General features: G+C 50.8%; 2 protein-coding genes across 11 annotated transcripts in view; both read right to left on the bottom strand.

Moving 5' to 3' along the window:
* TSPAN9 (tetraspanin 9) overlaps positions 1 to 8,139 on the bottom strand; it is a 221,915-nt gene extending 213,776 nt beyond the window's left edge. Inside the window, exon 1 of one of the 2 annotated variants that reach the window (XM_053225724.1) lies at positions 8,024 to 8,139. The gene's annotated coding sequence lies outside the window, so the exon portion shown is untranslated. The remainder of the gene's footprint in view (positions 1 to 8,023) is intronic. The other variant, XM_053225729.1, reaches the window with a different exon arrangement.
* Positions 8,140 to 9,081: 942 nt separating this feature from the next.
* TEAD4 (TEA domain transcription factor 4) overlaps positions 9,082 to 19,281 on the bottom strand; it is a 69,370-nt gene continuing 59,170 nt past the window's right edge. For 8 of the 9 annotated variants that reach the window (XM_027074054.2, XM_053225720.1, XM_015061439.3 and 5 more), the window contains 3 exons: positions 15,482 to 15,622; positions 14,548 to 14,700; positions 9,082 to 14,426 (listed from right to left, as the gene is read on the bottom strand). In XM_027074054.2, coding sequence (XP_026929855.2) covers positions 14,313 to 14,426; positions 14,548 to 14,700; positions 15,482 to 15,622 — 408 coding nt within the window. In that variant the 3' untranslated portion in view covers positions 9,082 to 14,312. The remainder of the gene's footprint in view (positions 14,427 to 14,547; positions 14,701 to 15,481; positions 15,623 to 19,281) is intronic. The other variant, XR_008300057.1, reaches the window with a different exon arrangement.

The following is a 19,281-nucleotide window of genomic DNA, read 5'->3' as shown; positions in this document are numbered from 1 at the left end:
AGTGACAAGGAACACATTTGCAGCCCCGGACCAGGGCATCTGGGATCTAAGTCAATATACATTCATTTACAACATGGGAAGTTTCATTCATAGCATAATTAAAATATATATAGCATGACATATTAAGGTTGTTTTGAAAGAAGAAGCAGCAGCTGGTAGCTAAAAGCTGGTAGTTTAAAAGTGGGGGAATAAAATGAAAGCCTTTATAGAATATATATTTCTCAGGGACTTGGTAAGGTTGGCGTTAAATTGGATAAATAAGTGTGAACTCATTTTCTGGCTCTCTCACTATTGGACTGGAGGTGGAAACTCCTCCTCGCCTGTAGTCCTCATGTGGGTAATCTGATTTGCACAAGGAGTGCCCAGATATTGGCCCCTAATAACACTCACCACTTAAAGAATCCAGGGCTTCTTGGAAAGTAGCTGATAGTGTACCTTGGTGCAAGAAGAATCAAAGCAGGCCTAAATCCGCTAGATGATGCAAGAGCATGTTAGTTTCAAAAGATATTTGAGGAAAGGGACACAGCAAAGGAAGGAAGCATGGAAGCGAGGGAGGAAGGGGGGAAGGAAGGAAGGAAGAGAGGGAGGGAGGAAGGGAGGGAGGAAGGAAGGGAGGGAGGGAGGGAGGAAGGCAGGGAGGAAGGAAGGCAGGGAGGGAGGGAGGGAGGAAAAAGTGGGGAGGGATGGAGGAGAGGAAGGAGGGAGGGAAGGGAGGGAGGAAAGAGATGAAGGCAGGGAGGGAAAAAGCAAAGCTGCAACAGTCTGAGTATCAGAAAGGAAACGAACATCTTGTGAGAAGCCCAAGTCCATCTTGCTATTGAATGTGGGTTATACTAGGGCACCTGGGTGGCTCAGTCAGTCAAGTGCCGGTCTCTTGATTTCGGCTCAGGTCATGATCTCACGGGTTTGGGAGTTGGAGCCCCATGTTAGGCTCCATGCTGACAGTGTGGAGCCTACTTGAGATTCTGTCTCTCTCTCTCTCTCTCTCTCTCTCTCTCTCTCTCTCTGCCCCTCTGCCACTCTGTCTCTGTCAAAATAAATAAATGAACTTTAAAAAAAATATATGGGTTATACTAAAAAAAAAAAAAAGGTCTATGTGAGTTCCCCAAAATGTCAACTATTCAATGTGCATACCATAGCCAAGTGGGTTAATAATTAAGCTGTGGATTTCTTGTACCTGTGTCAGGCAGTGCGACTTAAGGGACACCCAGGGATTAAGAGATGCACTTTCTTTCTTTAAGTGAAGCTCTTACAGATGTTGTAATTGTGGCCAGCAAAATTTGACCACAGGAAGCCACTCCCACAGGTAATTGTCCAGCCAGGTGACATTCTTTAAGAAGGCACATCCAGACCCCGTCCCCAGACTGGTCCAAACTCCAGGTGGCTCTCCACATCTCTAACAGTACAGCAACTGCAAACGTGAAGCTCACGACTCTAGTCCGTAAGTGTGTATGAGCCTTGCTTTCACATCAGTTATCTCAACCCAACTGTGAGGCTCATTCTGCTTTCTTTGCCTGAGTAGAGGCTTGGAAATAAATATACAGATGGTGAATGACGCAGACATATATTAACACTTTTGTGAGAAGTGTAAGGGTGTGTGTGATAGTAACTGCAACAATCCTTGGAATAATCTGTGTTCTGTCTGTAATTTTATAACTTTAAATTTTTTTAAGGTTTTATTTATTTTTGAGAGTGAGAGTGAGAGCGGGGGAGGGACAGAGAGAAAGGGGAACAGAGATGACGCAGACTCCGTGCTGACAGCAAGCCCAATGCGATGCGATGCGATGCGGGCTCGGATTCACAAACAGGGAGATCACGACCTGAGCCAATGTCCGACATTCAACTAACTGAGTCACCCAGGCACCTGTATCGTTTTTGTAACTTTAAAAAATTAATTTAAAAATGTATTGCTTTATAAAAAATTCACAGAACATAAGTTAAGCATCAGCCATTTCAACGTTTACAATTCTTAACTGCTTTTTAAGGCGTGGGAAAAGTATAAAAGCATGTAACGTATTGGCGTTGTGATGTTGATTTAATAACTTAGGTGGATTAAATGATGATTAAATGCTTAAATAAATCTGATTAGATCTACAAGTTGAGACTTACTATGTTTAGTATATGAATGTGAAACATGAATAGTGTTTAAGTTCTTAGTGTTAAATTCTTAGTATCTAAGATTTGTTAGATTTGTAAGTCTGCCTTGTTAGATTTTTTTGAAGTGCTTAATTATAGCTTAAACAGTCTAAGCTAATTTAATCAATCGGGTTTGTAAGTGATATTAAATGTTAGGAGAATTTATGAGCTAACTGAACATTAATTAAAGAATAAATGAAAGATTTAACATAAAACACTAGCTTTATGAATAAAATAGCAAGACTTGTAAGTTGAACTTGAGTTAATAAAATTAGGCCTCAAAATTTACAACTTTAATCAGTTGAAAAAAATTAAAATACACAAATAACCTTAAGTATTCTTTTCCATGCATAAAATGTCCCCTCCAACAATAAAAACTCAGTTGATAGTGGGTTAGTAGTTCACAAGCTAATACAAAGTATAGAATGATATTTATTTCTTGAAATGTTGACCGTTGCAAATATTACAAGTCAAGTATTCTAAGTCAAATTAAAGAATGCACCCTTATTTGAACTTGTTTATTTTCTTTTATTCTTTTTTTTCCCCTATTTTATTTATAGTAACTAACTTTTGCAAACAGTGGTGAGTATGTTGCTCAAATGCATACATTTCTCAGGGAAGGAAGCCCTCCGTATCCCACCCCACACGCCATCTGCAAGAGGAATTATTAGGAGTTGGTCACAGTCTGGTGTTTTTCTCTGCACCTGGTCAAAGTCCAGCCTGTTGCTTCTCCAACTTGAATGCGCACAGGAATCACCTGCAGACTTCAGAACAACTGGGGTGGGGCGTGTGGGGTGAGAATTTGCATTTTTACTGAGCTCCTGATGATGCCCTGCATCTAGGACCCATACACTAAAGCCCAGGAAGGGCATGCTCTGCACACGTGGACATGTGTGGACGTGGCTCTTTACAATGCTTACGGAGGGCACGCTATCCACCCCCCCCCCCCCCCCCGCCTCTCTCAGGTAAGGAGTTTTCTCTGTAGATGGAACTGTATGCTACTACTCATACAGCAGCAGAGCCCCAGGGGCTCTCATCTACGGAGGCATTGAGGTAACTGCCCTCCCTTGTTCCTGACACTCCTGCCTGTCTCTGACATGCAGCCTGCCCTCCATCACAGAGATCAGATCCAAGACTGTTTGGGTATGGCCATGGAGGGGGTTCCGGGGTGGGAGGGGGAGTGGGGTGGGGGGGAATACAGAACAGGAGGCCTGATGTTATTTTCTTGATTTTTTTGTGTGATCTCCTCCTGTTAGCATGTAAGCTCTTCTAGGATTGGCACCAAGATTCTATTCAGCGTTGTATCCCCAGGAGCTGGAAGTGCCAGACACATCCTACGTGCTCAGTGAGTGTTTATGGGATGAACAAAGCCTTTTTTACCTCTAGGCCATTCAAGCCAGCCCTTCTAGAATTTGACATTAGGGCCCAAATCGTACCTGATGAAGACAGTGATAAGTGCCTTGTTTAGCCTCTTTTGTGGACACACCTCCCCCAATGAAGGGGAGCTGTGGCCAAGGGCAGGACTAGAATCTCTTAGACCCCTCTCCATAGTGCCACTTCGAGGCCACATCCATCTCTGGCCCAGACACGCGATCCGAAGAGCCCAGGCCAGAGGGTGAGCCCTCCTCGCCCCAGACCAGGGGAGGACACTGAGTCGGAGGTGGACAGAGCAGAGGGCAAAAAGAAAAAACCCTGAAGCCCCCAAAGCTGCAAGGAGAATGTGAGGAGTTGCCAAACTCCAGACAGCAGAAGCAGATATCAAAGCCAGGGACTACAGCCAGGAACCCAAGGTCCAGGGAGATGAAGAGCCGGAGCAAGTGGGCCGCTTGGAAGTGGGGCGGGGCCGAGGCCTTTCCCTGGGGCAGGCATGTGAGGCTTGCTTTAATGTGCCTCCAGGAGCGGGGCCTCCAGGGTGGGTCAGTCAAGATTAAAGAGGGACGTGGGTGGGATGGACAGAATGCTATTTCCCCGAGGCCTCTTGGTTTTCTAGGGCCAAAGCTGGGGGAGCAGCATGTGACCTTAGAAGTCACAAAGCCGTCTTCCAATCCCAGCTTCTACTTCCCGACTGTATAACCTTGAGCAACTTACTTAAAAGTAATCCCACCTTGCTGGTAGGAAGGTGCAAACCCTTAATCAGCTTAAAATCTGTGTATCCCCAGCAATCCCCAGATTGGTGGGGATTTACAGAAAGAAATTGGAAAGAAGTCAGCAAAGAAGTTACTGAAGAGGAAAAGCAGAAGGAGAGATTCATGCCAAACTTCAAAAGCTCCCAGACTGGCCTCTGAGGAAGGGAGACTGCAAAGAGAAGCAGATCCCTTTGATACCAAGAAAACATTTATATGGTCACAGGACACTCAGCAGACTTGGTCTGAACATCTGATTGCTACCTGATTACTTCCAAAATGGGATTGCTAGCATGCCACTGGCAGCCACACTTCCCCCGGGTGTTGATGCCTGTCTCATTTTTACCTCCTTTGTTCTCCACAGTCTCCTGTCCTCCACATCACCTTTCTAGAAATACAAGCATTTTCCTGAAAAGGCGACAAAGCTCTGATGCTCCACCAAATGACACCTTCTCCTGGCAACATGTTCTCAGGGACCTCTGGGGCCAGCTTCCAATTATCCCCCCAGAATTGGGCAAACTCTGGGCCAGAACCTCCTGCACGTTCGTAACCTGCTCTCCACCTACGTTCATGAGCGCTGGGCAAGGAGTCAGATGACCCGGGTTAAAGTATAAGAGCTACAACCTAGTAACCTTGACTTACTGGCTTCTCTGAGCTTCCGTTTCTTCATCTATAAAAAAAAGAAGTCTACAGAATCACAACGGACCTGCAAACGTTGAGGAAGGCAGCATGTTTGAAAGTGCTTTGTAAACTGAAAAGTGCTATAGTCAGGGTGTTGTTGTTGTCACAGCCATTCATGCTTCAACCACTATGCCTCTATGTTTGTTGCCAAATCCAATGATACATCGGTTAGAATTAAGTTTGGCTGCTAATTGCAAACACACACACACACACAGTAAAAGTGATTTAAGGGGGATAGTTTATTTCTCTCTCATATGAAATCTGTCCAGGGCTGTTATGGTGCTCCATGGTATCAAAGACCCAAGATCCTTTTATCTTGTTGCCTTACCATAGATAACTTCCATTCCTCAGGTCATCTCATGGTCCAAAATGGCTGCAGGAAATCCAGCCATTACATGACAATCCAGTCAACTGAAAAGAAGAGGTAAGAAGAGCATGCTTCCTCCCTTTTAGGACACTTCTGGGAGGTGTAGTTCTCCTTACCTCCACTGGCCAGCCTAGACACATGGCCACATCCAGCTGCAAGAGAGACTAGAAAATACGGTACTTATTCTGAGTGACCAAGGGCCCAGCTATAACTCAGGAAGAAGGGGAAGCTAGGGAGTCTCTACCACAAATGGTCATTTCTCTATCTTCATCCTAATCTACCTGCCAGTAGCATTTCAGCACTCCCCACAGAAACCCTTTCTTTCCTTCCCTACTGAGAAAACCATGCCCTCCTGGTTTTCCTCCTCCTCTCTTCTCAGTCCTGGGGACACCCCTTCCTTCTCCATCCACACGGTCCTCCTAGGTAATCTCATCTAGTCTCAAGGACCTAAATGCCAATCCAGGTGCCAGGAAATCCTAAATCCTGCCGTGGCCTCTCCCCTTAATTCCAGAATCATATATGTGGCAGCTACTTGCCCTCTCCACTTGGACGTCTAATAAATGTCTCAACCTCAACTCTTCATCTCCAACCACAGACTTACTCCTCCCCAAATCTCTCCTGTCACATAAATGGCACCAATGACTTAAGCCAGGAAATTTGGAGTTGATCGTAATTTCACTTTTCCCGTCCTGCCCACACCCCTGCCATCAGGAAGTCATAGTGACTATCTTCAAAACATCTCAAGGTCCACTTTCTTTGATGTGCGCCGCCATACTCTATGCTCTCCTCCAAAATACCACCAAGTCACCCCTGGATCTCCACAGCAACCTCCTAACTGGGTCTCCCTGCGTTCCCTCCTGCCTCCCATCACCTATCTTCACACAACAGAGTGATATTTTGAATAAGTCCATTGGGACAAAGGTGGTGATTCCACACCTGCATCTACTTTGTTCCCTGCAGAAACGTCTAAGACGACCATGAACGTATTTTTTTTTAAGCTGTATATCCTAAAGGACAAAGAGTACAGGAGAGGAGAGGACAGTAACAAAAATTCGGAAGCTGGAACACGGAAGGGCGAGCACCAACTGATTTAGCAAACCCAAGAAAGCTGAATCGTAGCCCAGAGAAAGCTAGCGAGGGGCATGATTTACAACCACCAAACTGCCCCAAAGTCCACACGTGATGGCACCAGCTTTCTCTGGAAGTGGAGGCTAGGAGAGGAGGGCTCAGGGTCAGTTCAAGAAGAGACAGAGCCCCCAGATGTTCTCCTCGGCTCCAGCCGCGGGACAGCCGCTCCGCAACCAGGCAGGGGCCGGGAGAGGGTGACGTGGAGGGGCTCTGGGGTGGGACACGAGGTCCGGCAGCAGAAAACAGGGATTGATGAACGAGTCCATACTGAGCCGTCCCGGCACTTTTTTCCCACTGGGTCCCCACACCGCTGCTGGCCAGACGGTCCTCCCCAGCAAGAAACTGTTGGAACCCTTCCCATGGAGTCGGGCCGGAGGAGGAAGAAATACCGTAGAGAAACCCACTTCCTCACACAAGAGCTGCCAGAGGGCACAGAGCGCAGCCCCGCCGGGACACGCGCCCTCCGGTGGGCTCCCGGAGCCGCTCGGAAGTATAGCCAGCCAGCCGGGGGTCACCGGCCAGTGAGGAAAGTCTCGAACGCGGACATCAAACACCGAAACACACCAAGAGAAACACAATCTGGAAGATGCGCGTCAGGCGGGGAGAGGAGCCACACCTCTGACCCCTGCGGCGCTGGCTGGGGGTGGAAACCGGTGAAGACCAGGCCCCCACGCAACCGGGCAGGGAGGTGCTCCAGCGCGCATGCGCCGCCCCCCCCCCCCCCACGCACACGCCCGCTTCCTTCCCGCCTCACCACCCTCGAGGTCAGGGTCTTCCCAGGTCCTCGTGTGTGTGTGTGTGTGTGTGTGTGTGTGTGTGTGTGTGTGTGTGTGTGTGTGACTCCCACTGTCGCCCCAGAAGCCTAGCGCAGGAAGAGCAGGCTTTTCTGGAAAGGGCCAGATAGTATTTGGGCATCGCGAGCCGTGTACAGTCTCTGCGCCCCCCTCCTCCGCTCTAGGCGGTAGCGTGAGCCGCCACGGACAGAGGCTGTGGCTGTGTCCCAACCAAATCCTGTTCGCAAGCCGAACCTTGAATTGTGCAGTTCATTGTCATGGGTCACGAATGTTGTTTCCCTTTTGATTTTCTTTCAACCATTTGAAACTGTAAAAACCATTCTTAGCTCCCCAGCTATCCAAAACCAGGCAGCCGGCCAGATACATCCAGACCGGTTCTAGTACATCATCCCGTTTTCTGGTCCTGAAAGCACTGACCACTTCCTGCCATTTTCTCGTTTATTTGCTTCTCCGTGTTCCCTGTTTCTTCTCCGCCCCACCCCACCCCCCAAGCCAAGATGGAAATTCCGTGAGAGCGCTGCCCCTCCCCCTCCCCTGCATTCTGCCTGGCGCCTTCCGCACCTAGGAAAGGGCCTGGCGCACCGCGTGTGCTCAAACGTGCCTGTCGCGGGCCAGGGTGACCATGGCGCCACACCGGGACCAGGCGAGAGGACACGTCCCTGGGACGGACGACGCTGCCCCGGCCCTGTCCTTCCCTCTCCCTCTTCTCTCGCTTCCTGCTCCTGATCCCCTTCCTTCCTTTCCTCTGGCCCAAGCTGCAAGCCCGTGTGTGAGGCCCAGGGCGACCCACAAACCTGGGAGCCAAGAACCGCTCTGCCTGTCCTCCGAGCCACCAGACCAAAGGACGGGGGGGGGGGGGGCAGCGCCCAGACGCGGGGGCAGCCCACGGATCCAGAGGCTGACCAGCAGGCCCTGCCAGTGAGGCGAGGCCGCCCGCTTACCACCAAGAGGGCTTCAGAATGACCCCCGTGAGGAATGGCTGCACAAGCCCGCCAACTTTCAGCATGATGTAATGGGGCTCATGGTGACACAGAAGGAGCCATCTTGCACTAGTGTCCAGAGAAGAGGATTTCTTGGGAGAAGTCAGGTCCCCAAAGTGGAGACGGGGCACCAGACTCTCACATTGGTGCACACGTTCCTCGAAGCTCGCCCAACTTCCTTCTTGAACATATGCACAAACCACCGTGTGCAAGTGGCCTCGTTTCCCGCCGAGGAAAGCATGCGCGACTAGCAGACAAGTAGTCCCATGACCTGGGCGTGGTGCTGCTCCATGTGAACCAATGAAGTGGCACTCGGACCTATCAGTCACGCTGTTTCGATTTCTGTCAGCAAGCCGGTCCTGTGGATCTGCATACTCTCGGGTCAAGGGCTAAAGTCACGTTCCTAACATGCCAAGCCAGGAACCACAGCCAGCCAGCCCCTGCCTGAAGCTCTCATTTTGACCACTCTTCAAATCCAGTGGTTTTTGTGTCCTTTTGTTGTTTATTAAGCACCTAACACTCTGCTTCTAAAACTGCAGTGCTCACAGAACCTGGCGCCAGAACCTCCTCACTTAGGCGGTGGTGAGGCATTTATGTAATGCGGCTGGCAGCCAAGGCTCTTGTGCTCTGCTAGCCCAACGGCACAGGCTTGAACTTTACCCCGTTTGCAGGCACCCCTAAGGGCTTTCTATTCTCTTGGGAGGGACTGGGCTGGCTGGAGGCGGCTCACGTGGGCTCTGAATTCCTGCTTCCACTGACACGGTTCAGTTTATGCTGCCTCTGTGGCCCCAACCTGCTGCTGCTGTTTTGGGGCTGTATTCACAGATGGGACTCTCTCAATTCCATAAAAAGAAATCACTCGCACAAAGGCCTTTGTGTATGTAGCAGACTTTACTGAAGATTTGGGGAGACAAAGGGGGGTTACATAGCAAAAATACAAAAAAAAAAACAACCTTAAAGTTGAATATTAGACATCCATGAGCTTAAAAATAAAAAGACCTCTAGCCATTTCCACCCAGTGGGCTCCAGCCTTCTGCAAAGGGGCCGGACCACCTCCCCCATCTTCTCTTGGGAAGTAAATCTAAATTCTGGACAGTCGCTTAGCCCACCATTTGTTCTGTGCTCCCTTTCGAGACCCTTCCCTGGGGTCTCCTTCCCCTCATGGGCCACAAAGTTATTTTCCTCATTTAAGAACACTTCCTTGACCATTTCTGAGGCCTGAGGATGAAACTCTAAGCATTGTGTCTGTGCTGGACAGTTCCCACTAAACTAAGAGCCCGTGGCCTCCTTATGGGCTCTGGGAGACATTAGAACAGAGCTTTTTCTCCCCGCTAAACGCGAGTGCGCGCACGTGTGTGTATGTGTGTATGTGTGTGTGCGCGCGTGCGCGCTTTCCTGGTGGGAAGAACAGTCAGTGCAGGCTTTAATATACCTAAGTTATGACCACTCACTGAGTGCTCACATGAGCTAGGTACAGTGCTACTCCTTCACATATACTCTGTCACCTATTTGTGAAAACAAATAGGGTTATGAAGGCTCTGAGACGGTAAGCTGTTTGCCCAAGATCACATAACTTAGAAGCAGTCAATTTGGCCCTCCAGCAACCTGGCTCTAGGGTTTTAGTTCTTAAGAACAACTTACATAGAGATTGAACTCTCTGGGGAAAAGCTCTTTGTTTTCATTTTTGGAGTGGACATAACAGACAATGTAAGAAAGAGTCAAACACAGTGGTCACTGGGCATAACTGCCCCTGGGGTAAAACACACCACTGCTCTTTCACACATTCCCCCTCTGTGCAGACTCAGCCCAGGTGAGCACTGGTGAACCAGTGGAGCCCTGCACCAGGCCCAACGCTGAGGACTGTCAGGAGCTCCCTGCTGCCCCCACCCCTGCTTATATGAAATGCCTGCCCTCCTACTTCCAGCCCGTTCTCACCCTGCCCACTGTCCTCTGAAGCCTACAGCTGGTTAGAGGGCACAAGTGATGGATTAAGCACAAATAGTCTATGAGCAGCCTGATACAGCCGCCACTGATCCTTACTCCACTGGCTTTAGTCCCGAAAGGGCAGAGTTGATATCCACACGCACATGCATGCACATGCACCCTAAGGTCCTTCTGTGTGAGTTTCTCTCATTAGGAAGATCATCCCACTCTATGGAAGTTCACTGGGGGCCCCTGAGGCAATCTGCTCAGTCACTGTCAGACGCCAGGAGACAGGAGGTCTGTTTCCACGTCCCTATCTCAGTGACGCTCCCTGCTAGCTCTAGATGTGTTGAGAGGGCAAAGGGGTCCACCCTAGAGGGCTCAGGGCCCTCACTCACCTCCCAGGCCCCAGTGGCAAGGATCACATTGCCTTGTATGTGTGCACTCCTTCAGCACATGTTTACTGAGCACCTGCTATGTTCCAGATGTGGTGTTTGGTTTACAGAAAGCAATAGACCAAGGAAGCTACAGTCTCCACCCACAGAAGCTGAGTCTAAGAGGAAAGACAGACTCAGAAGCAGACAATTACATGTGCTTCTCTGTGGTCCACAGCAGCTCCACCATTTATTTCTAAAAAAAAAAGCAAAGATTAAAGATCAAAAATATTTACTGCTTGTTTCAAACACTTCCAGGATCTCCCTTCACAAGGAGTAAAACCCAAAGACCTTGCCAAGCAAGGGGGTGTTGGGCTGCAGAGGAAGTTGGATTGCCTGGCCCCACCCTGGCCCCCACCCCAGTCTGGGCAGCTGGCCCGACCAGGATCTAGCCCCTGCTGCCTCCGTACCTTAGCTTGTGCAGCTCTTGCTCTCTGTACCTGGCACACATCTCCTCTCTGCACCTGCCCTGCACTCAAACCTCCCTGCCTCTACTCAGAATGCCTTCCCTCACCTTCCCCGGGCGGGAGAGGCTTTCCCAGTGACTCTCAGCACCCCTCACTGCCTTGAAAGCACTTGCCATGGTCTGCACATCCTGTTATGTGCTTTGTTTCCCTCCTCAATGAAATGTAAGCTCCCCAGGGACCGCATCTGTCTTGGTCAGTGCTATGTTCCCAGTGCCTGGCACAGAGCAGAAATTAAGTAAATATTTGCTAACTGAATGAAAAAAATGCATTAATACTCTAAGCAAGTTAGTTTACTTCTCTGTGCCCCTTTCCTCATCTTTCAAAGGGGGACAGCACAATACCCACTGGGTGAGGATTAGAAGAGGTGACAGGGTGCCTGTGTTCTGGTACCATGTCACAGGTGTCCAAGGGGTCAGGAATGGAAGGCTTCTGCTGCATAAGGGCAGGTGTGGCTAACCCTTCTGCATGAGAAGGGGTGAGTGCACACCAGCTCCTGAAGAATGTAACAGTTCTCCAGTGGGAGAAGGGCAGGGCACAACTGGCCAGGGGAACATTTGGTGCCAAGACCGAAAGGCAGGGAAGGGCACCCACCTCGGGCCGCAGGGCAGTCAGTGTCAGAGATGCCTAGCAGGAGAGGCGGGCCAGGCCAGGGCTCCCACTTGCCCCCATGGCCACAGTCTGCACTGCACCAGGGGAAAGGCACCTACGTCTGCATTCCTGTGGCTGACTAGCCTGGAACTTACGGCTGTAAGTACATGACTTTCCATTAAGCTACTGAGGTCAGGTCATAAAGAAAAGGGAAAATGCACAGCCAACACTTGGCCCCCACACCTGCACTGACTCCTTTCCACCCATAACACAAAAGATCATCTCCTTGACTCGTGCATTTGTGCCACGGCCAAGAGGCTGCTCACACATCCTTCCTGCATATTTACCTAGAGGTTCACAGTCAAGCTAGAAGTGTAGGTATAAGGTGCCCCTTATCCAAATAGCCTGAGGGGAAAGGTGCGGGGAGAGGGCAAGGCTTGTGACAGTGACCAGGGGTGGGGTGGGACAGGCTCACACAAACCCACCCACGGACACGTGAGCACACGTGGTCTGCTCAGACACTCCCGGACCCCAGGCCCCACCTCCACATCACATCTCTTGACGCGAGCCGGCCCCGCATAGAGTGCAGTTATGTAACTTGGCACGAGGTCTAGCAGCCATCCAGAGGCGTCTGGTTAAAGTTGCTTCTTGATGAGAAGAGGCAGTCCTGGCCTGTGAGGTAGGAAACTGGATAGCCAGCTTCTTTTCCCCATCTGGAGCACTGGCCAGCCCTCATGCTATCTGCTGATCTAAACATTGCTTATCTAAACCCTTTAAGGGGCAGCCCCTCTCAATCGCAACCTCTTCCCTGGATCTTCCACACCCTGCTCTCTACCATCTCTGAACTCCAGTTTCTGTGAGGACCAGCCAACCCCACTTAAGAGTTATCCAATCTGGCTTTTTAGACTGCGAGCTCCTGCTATGAATAACAATGTATATTTATCAAACACATTTATGTGCTCGGCACTATGCTAGGCACTCTACGTATACGAGGTAGGTACTCTTATTATACCCATTTTACAGATGGGGAAACTGAGGCACAGTGAAATTAAGTAACTTGCCCCCCAAGGTCACATAGCTAGTCAGTGGCTGAATGCCAGGATTTCAATCCTAGCTGTTTGACTCGAGCCCTTGATCCTAACCACCATAACACCTCCTAAATGCTATTTTACTCACTTTTGTATTCCCATAATATATCTCCCTGAGTGCTGGACACAAAGTAAACACTGGTAGTTTGAATCTTCTTCCCCTTCTGCTCCAGGTTGCTGGAATTGTGGTTCCTGCTGTGGATGATAACAGAGGGCCACTAGATGGCAGCAAAGAGCCAGGCCCAGGCCCCACTGAGGGAAGGGAGGGATAAACTAATTAACAACACTTAATTAGTGCATCTTGCACCAGGCACTTTTATAGACATTAGCTCTCTTTCTCACTAAGGCCTTCTAAGGTAGGTACTATTGCCTTCCCTTTTAGAGAGAGCAAAGGACACTAAGGCTCAGACAGGTAGAGAAATTTGCCCAAGGTCAGACAGCTAAAAAATACCAGGACTGAAGCCAGGACCACCAAAACCCTAAGCCCATGCACTTCTCAAAAGAGATGAATCAGGGAACCCTTCACGGTTCCCTCAAGGCCCAGAGAGGGTTTCACCCCCCTCCTCCACCCACAGAGAGTACAGAAACTACTACTGTCTGGGGAGGGAGTGGACAGTCTGGACTGACTCCAAGGCAGTCACCACCCAGCAGGCACCCAGGCTGGGGGTGGAGGGGAGCCCAGGGAGGACTCACAGATCATCAGAACTGGGTGGTCTCAGAGACCACTGGTGCACTGCAGACCTCTGACCCATTTTCTTGGCCTTCACCCCCCACAAAGGATGCTGTGTGATACCAGCCTCACCACCTAAACTCTGTGGGCTGGCTTCCATGCCACCCCTCTCACCCTCCCTGTCTCAAGCTCCTATCATCTGCGACAGCTACTCCGAAGCAGCCAGCATGACCATGGAATCTATGCCCACTGGGGATGGACGGATAGAAACTATCTAGAGAGCTCTGGCTGTGTCCCCTTCCAACCTTTCCAACAACTGTCACCTCCACACCCCAAATCCAACTCCCGGGCTGGACCAAGCCTCTCTGCTAACTGTGCTGGGGAAGGGGCAACAGAGGTGGCCAGGGCAGTGCACAAGTCCCGCACGTGCACACATGGGTATGCACAGAACCCACAAGCCTATCCTCAGGCCTCCCAGGGTGGCCAGCAGCACAGTGCAGGGCTTGATGACAGCAGAGGAGGAACAGAGAACCCGCGAGCCTATCCTCGGGCCTCCCAGGGTGGCCAGCAGCACAGTGCAGGGCTCGATAGCAGCAGAGGAGCCATCCTATCTTGAGCTTCAGCATCTGGCGACGTTCCTAGCTGAGTCCACTGGGGATTTCGGGAACTGCTTCTGGCCTGCTTCCCAGTCGGTTCCCCTTCTCCCACAGTCCCTCCCGAGGCTCATACAGCCAGATCAGGTCCTCTGAAAATACACACCATCTTGGGTTTATTTGGGATTGGGCATTGCAGGTTCAGGCACAGTTTGTTCCTGGATAGGAAGAGTCATGACCTCTCAGCTCTCCTGGCACTTCAGGGGCCGCCCCCACAGATCCCCTCCCCATGTCCCTGCACACACGATGTCACTTCCCCCCTCCCTGCTCCCTAAGTCTCTTATTCTTTCACCAGCCGGTAGATATGGTGCTGAGCCCCGTGCTCGCTGGCTGACACCTCAAAGACATAAGCAACACACAGCAAGGTCTCCTGCGTGTCTCTGTTGGTGACCACCTGCGAGTGATGAAAAAGATGAAAAAGGTGAGCCCCAAACGAGGGCATGCCATTTGCTCTACCTACCCATCCGCTCCCGCCCCACACGTGCGGGCCCCCCAGCCCCTCCACGCACACACACCTGCAGGATGGTGAAGTTCTCCAGCACGCTGTTCATCATGTATTTCTCGGGCAGGTGCTTCAGCTTATGGATGAAATTGATCATGTACTCGCAGAGTGGGGACCGATGAATGCGGTATGAGTAGTGGCCATTCTCATAGCGGGCATACTCAGTCTGCAGGACCCAGGGAGCAGCGGAGGCTTAGAATCTCTTTGGACCACCTCCAGCCCAGGCCCAACTCCACAGGGAAGTTCCATGACCCACTCACTCTCAAGTAGGAAGAAAAGGCAGGAGGCCTGGAGGCCCTTGAGAACAGAGCCCCCCTCCTCCCTCAGTGATAGGCAGGCCAGGTACGGGAGGAAGGAGCATTGAGTGTAGCGGCACTAGGCGAGATGGGACAGAGCGATGACTCAGTCCTGACTGCACACTAACACACGCTAACGTGCACAAATGACAGCATGTAAACAGGTGACACCCGAACCGGATTGCTGGGCTGCATCAATGTCAATTTTCTGGTGGCCAATATTATGCTCTAGTTATGCAAGATGTTGCCTGATGAAGGGTACATGGGGTTACCATTGCATTGCGTGTGGAACCATAATTATCTTAAAATAAAATTTTATTTAAAAATAACTGGAAGAGCATCTTATAAACTACTATTGCTGTGGAGTGGGGTTCAGGCACTGGTGTGTTTCCAAAGTCCCCAGATGACCAAAGGTGCAGCCAGGGCTGACAAGCCCTGGGATGGGGGGCACTGTCTCTTCCCTGGTGCCAGCCCGGCATCTGTGTTTGACATGAGGTGGGTTGCCAATAGGTAACAGACTTATTTATGAGGGGAAGAGCTCACTGAGTCACACAAATCTGGGGAAAGAGGTGGGGGGGGCGGGGCAGGGATGAAGGCCAACCTGAAGCAGCAAGGGGCCTGGTTTAACAAACATATGGGGAGGGCTCCTACCTCCACTTTCTCTACCACCTGCTTGCCAAAGGAGCAGACCTTGGTGGAGCAAGTGATTATCATGTTCTCCGGACTCTCATATTGGCTGGAGACTCCGTAGAAGGAGCTGCCTTCATCCTCGATGTTGGTGTTGAGGTCTGCCTGGAGGAAGACACAGGGAAGACAAGCAGTGGACAGGTTAGTCGGCAGGGGCTCCACCAGGGGTGGAGTCAGAAAGAAGCCTGGGGCCACAGTCCAGGTTCTAGGGCCAGGGAAGACATCAGGAGGGCCTAAAAAGAACTTGGACAGTAGGATCTTGGAAAGCTTCCACCTTTCTCCATATCCAGGCCTGGTATAAGATCAGGTTGTGTTGTCTAAACAATGGAAAAAGAGAACACTGGCACCTGTGTTAGTTTCAGGCCTCTGCTACCCATTTAGGCACCAACACACCCAGCAGGTGGGGCCCCCAATTTTGTCCTTAGGACTTCAAGTCCTATAGTCTAAGGCTCTGCTCTTGTTAAACTGCAAACATCTGAATCTATATCAGTCATTTCTATTTTAGTATGAATTTATCAGATCCTCTCCAGAGTCCATCCTAATGGTGAAGTAAGCGTGGGAACAGAAAGCCAGAATGGGAGACTGGCAGAGCGGAGAGTGGGAGGGGGTGCTGGTACATGGAGGAGAAGCTGGGACTTGACTATGTCTCATCCTCCAGTCCAGCTGGCCACTGGACCCTGCCAATGCTCTTTTGGAAATGGCTCTGGGGGTTGGCCTCTCACCCATCTCTACAGCATTACTGAGTCTAGCTACCCTTGACCTTCTTACATCTCTGTTTCAGCCTCCAGACTAATCCCAACACCAGTCTTCCCTCTGGTTCATTCTCTAACTTCTCAGAGTTCTCTCCGAAAAACAAGTCTGATTGCATCACCCCATAGTTAAAACCCTCTCACCGAGCCCCTTGCCATCAGAGAACACTGCTCTCACTCTCCAGCCTGGCTTGTGAGCCTCTGGTCCTCTAGATCAGCTTCTTGCTGTTCTCCAACACACAGCTTTTCCTCCCCTCCTGAAAGCAGAGCCTGAAGCATCTGCTTGATGTTGGGTTGATTAGAAAAGGTGGAGTAAGATTCCTGATTTCACACACGGATCTCGGCCTCGGTCTGATCAGTGAGGCTCCCTGACCACAGGCCCCGCCCAACACCACACAGCTGACAAGGGATGGGTCCCAGGTCTTCAGGCTCCAACTCCAGTGCTTACCCAAATCTGGCAGAGTTACAGGACAGGGAGGGAGACACTGGATGAGATAATTCAGTGCCTTGGAGACTCTGAGGCAGGAACTGTATTTCAGAAGCCCTGAACCACTTGGGGGTCCCTATCCCCAGAACTTAGGCCCCACATCAAATCATTCCATCCGAACCAGGGGTGCTAACAGAGCCACTTAGGACCCAGAACAAATGCACAGATTTAAAAAGGTTCATTCTGAGGGTGGAGCCTCTCGTCCCGCCTACACACTAATCTGAAATCACTGCCAAGCTGGACTCAGAGTGAGCCCTGCGGATGCAGTAGAAACTCTAGACCCTTGGTATCTAGATCCTGACACCAAGGACTCTTCCGCACAAAATAAGGGGATCCCCAGAACCCCAGGAAGCCTCTGGCACCATTTAGAGCCAGGCACAGGCAGTTCTGTTACTGGCCATTAGGGGAAGCTCAGTCATTATTTTTCTCTACTTTGGGGAAAGAAATTTTCCAAGAACAAGAACATTCTCTAGACTGGTGGAGGGCATTACATGTCTTACGGCACAACAGAAATATTATGTAGCCACAAAAACTGTTGAGAAGGACCTGTATTTACTATTGTGAATTGACTACAACAATTGTTAAGTGAAAAAAAAAAAGCAGGTTATGGTTATGGAACAGAATGTGGATGTGTTCCTTTTATGACGAGAAAAAGAAAAAAGCGTGTTTTCATGTTGAATAGAATGGCATATGTTTAGTGTAGTCTGTGATGGTTTTAATGAGGCCACTGGGAAGACAGGAAAAAAAGGAATTACGGCTACATTCAAGTCAATGCTCAGCCTCTGAAATAAACAGCAGTGTTGTGAACACCCCCCGTCCACCCCCGGGCTGGCCTGTCTCAGTACTCTGTGGTGGGGATGGGGCCCGGCAAGAGAGAGGGCCCAAGTCCTGGCCGGGGTGGACCAGGCCTCGGTGGGCTGCACACTGACGGCAGCTGGGACTGGCCCAAAGCTTTACAGTTAAGTATAAGTAGTGAACTGGGCTCGAAATCCAGCTCTCTATTTTCCCTGCTAAGTCACATGCTCCTCCTGGGAGACGAAGTTTGCCAGACTTCTTTAAAAAGGAACAGTTTGCTCAAAGTATGCTGCAGCTTTTAGCACAGGGCAGAAGTGTGAAAAAGAGCTGGCAGGAAGCCCGGCTGCCCGGGAGGGCAGGCACCCGAATACGGGATGATGGGTGCCAGCCAAGTGGCAAGGCCAGGGCATAAGATAGTAGCACTCAGACTATAGCCCCTGCCAGCCTCCTCTTGATTAACGGTGTACGTGTGTCCCACCTACCACAGGCCTTACCATGCCCCTACTGCTTTCTCTTAAATCAACTCGTTCCCTAACTCCATGCTAAGTAAGCAATAATACCCATGAAATCAGTCAGGGATTCTATTTTTTCTGATACATGTAATAACAACAGCATGACTACTAAAGAAGAAATATTTATTCATATGTCACCTAAAAGAATGCTGTGCACCACGGCTGGGCAGGACTGGTCCAATCCCTCCCTGGTTCTTCCCAGCACACAAAGGTCATGGCTGCCTATCACCCCTGCAGTGCCCTGGACATGACATGCCCTTCATCACCTTGTGCTGGTAGGATCTGTTTGGATGGCCGTGGCCCCTTCCAGATGGTAGGCGCCCTGCCAGCAAGGACTACACTCTCCCAGGGTTTGGACCATACCTGGTGTGAGGTGTGCCTGTAACAAAGGCCACGTGTGGCTGTTCAACCTCTCACCTTTCGGTGGCACTGAGCGGGGAGAGAGATGAGCCCCACACCTCCCACCCCACCCCACCCCTGCCGACCTCCCCCTGCAACCTCCGCACCCTCCTCCGCCCCAGGTCTTGGTCAGAGGCCCCCACTCACCTGGCCTTTCCATCTCTCGGTCACCCACTTTATCCTGCTCCCCGCCCCCAGCACAGCCAAGGGGGGTGGGGCTCAGAGAGGCTGAAACATTGTCTCTGCTGTCAAGGAATTTGGAACTCGTAGGACAGCAAGTAGGATAAATGCGATGGTGTTTTGAGTGGTAGAGAGGAGAGAGAAAGAGGGAGAGAGCTAAGGAGGTAGTGGGAGAGAGATAAACATCCCGCCAATGATCATCCAAAGTCTGCCCCAGGACCTGCCCTGTAATTATGCCGCACGGATCCTGGAGAGGCAGCCGGGGACACAGACAACCCACTCTCAGCACCCCCTCTAGCCCTCCGTGCCCCATCCTCCTAGTTACTACCCCACCCCCTCCTGCAGCCACACTTCAGGCACTTCCTGTCCACCCTTACATTCCCCCTTACTCTAATAAGCATGGCTTACCTTTCTCAGCCTAAGAGGAAGACTGCCCCCCCTCGCCCTCCTGCCCTCTGAGTGCCCCCATGCTCCCCTCCCTTCACCCTATTCATAGCTGTGATGCGGGTGGGCAGCCCAGGCGGGGCCTGGAACAGGTGTGGGGGATCGGGTGACTGACAGATGAGCCTAGACAGCCGCAGCCCAGGAGTGGGGGCCAGAGGGGCTCAGATTCATTGTCATGTGCTGGTATGTGCCTGAGAG

Source organism: Acinonyx jubatus, chromosome B4 (genome assembly GCF_027475565.1).
Source record: "Acinonyx jubatus isolate Ajub_Pintada_27869175 chromosome B4, VMU_Ajub_asm_v1.0, whole genome shotgun sequence".
NCBI lineage: Eukaryota > Metazoa > Chordata > Mammalia > Carnivora > Felidae > Acinonyx > Acinonyx jubatus.
The sequence above is the reverse complement of the archived record's forward strand: the minus strand, read 5'-3'. Positions and strand labels throughout refer to the sequence as shown.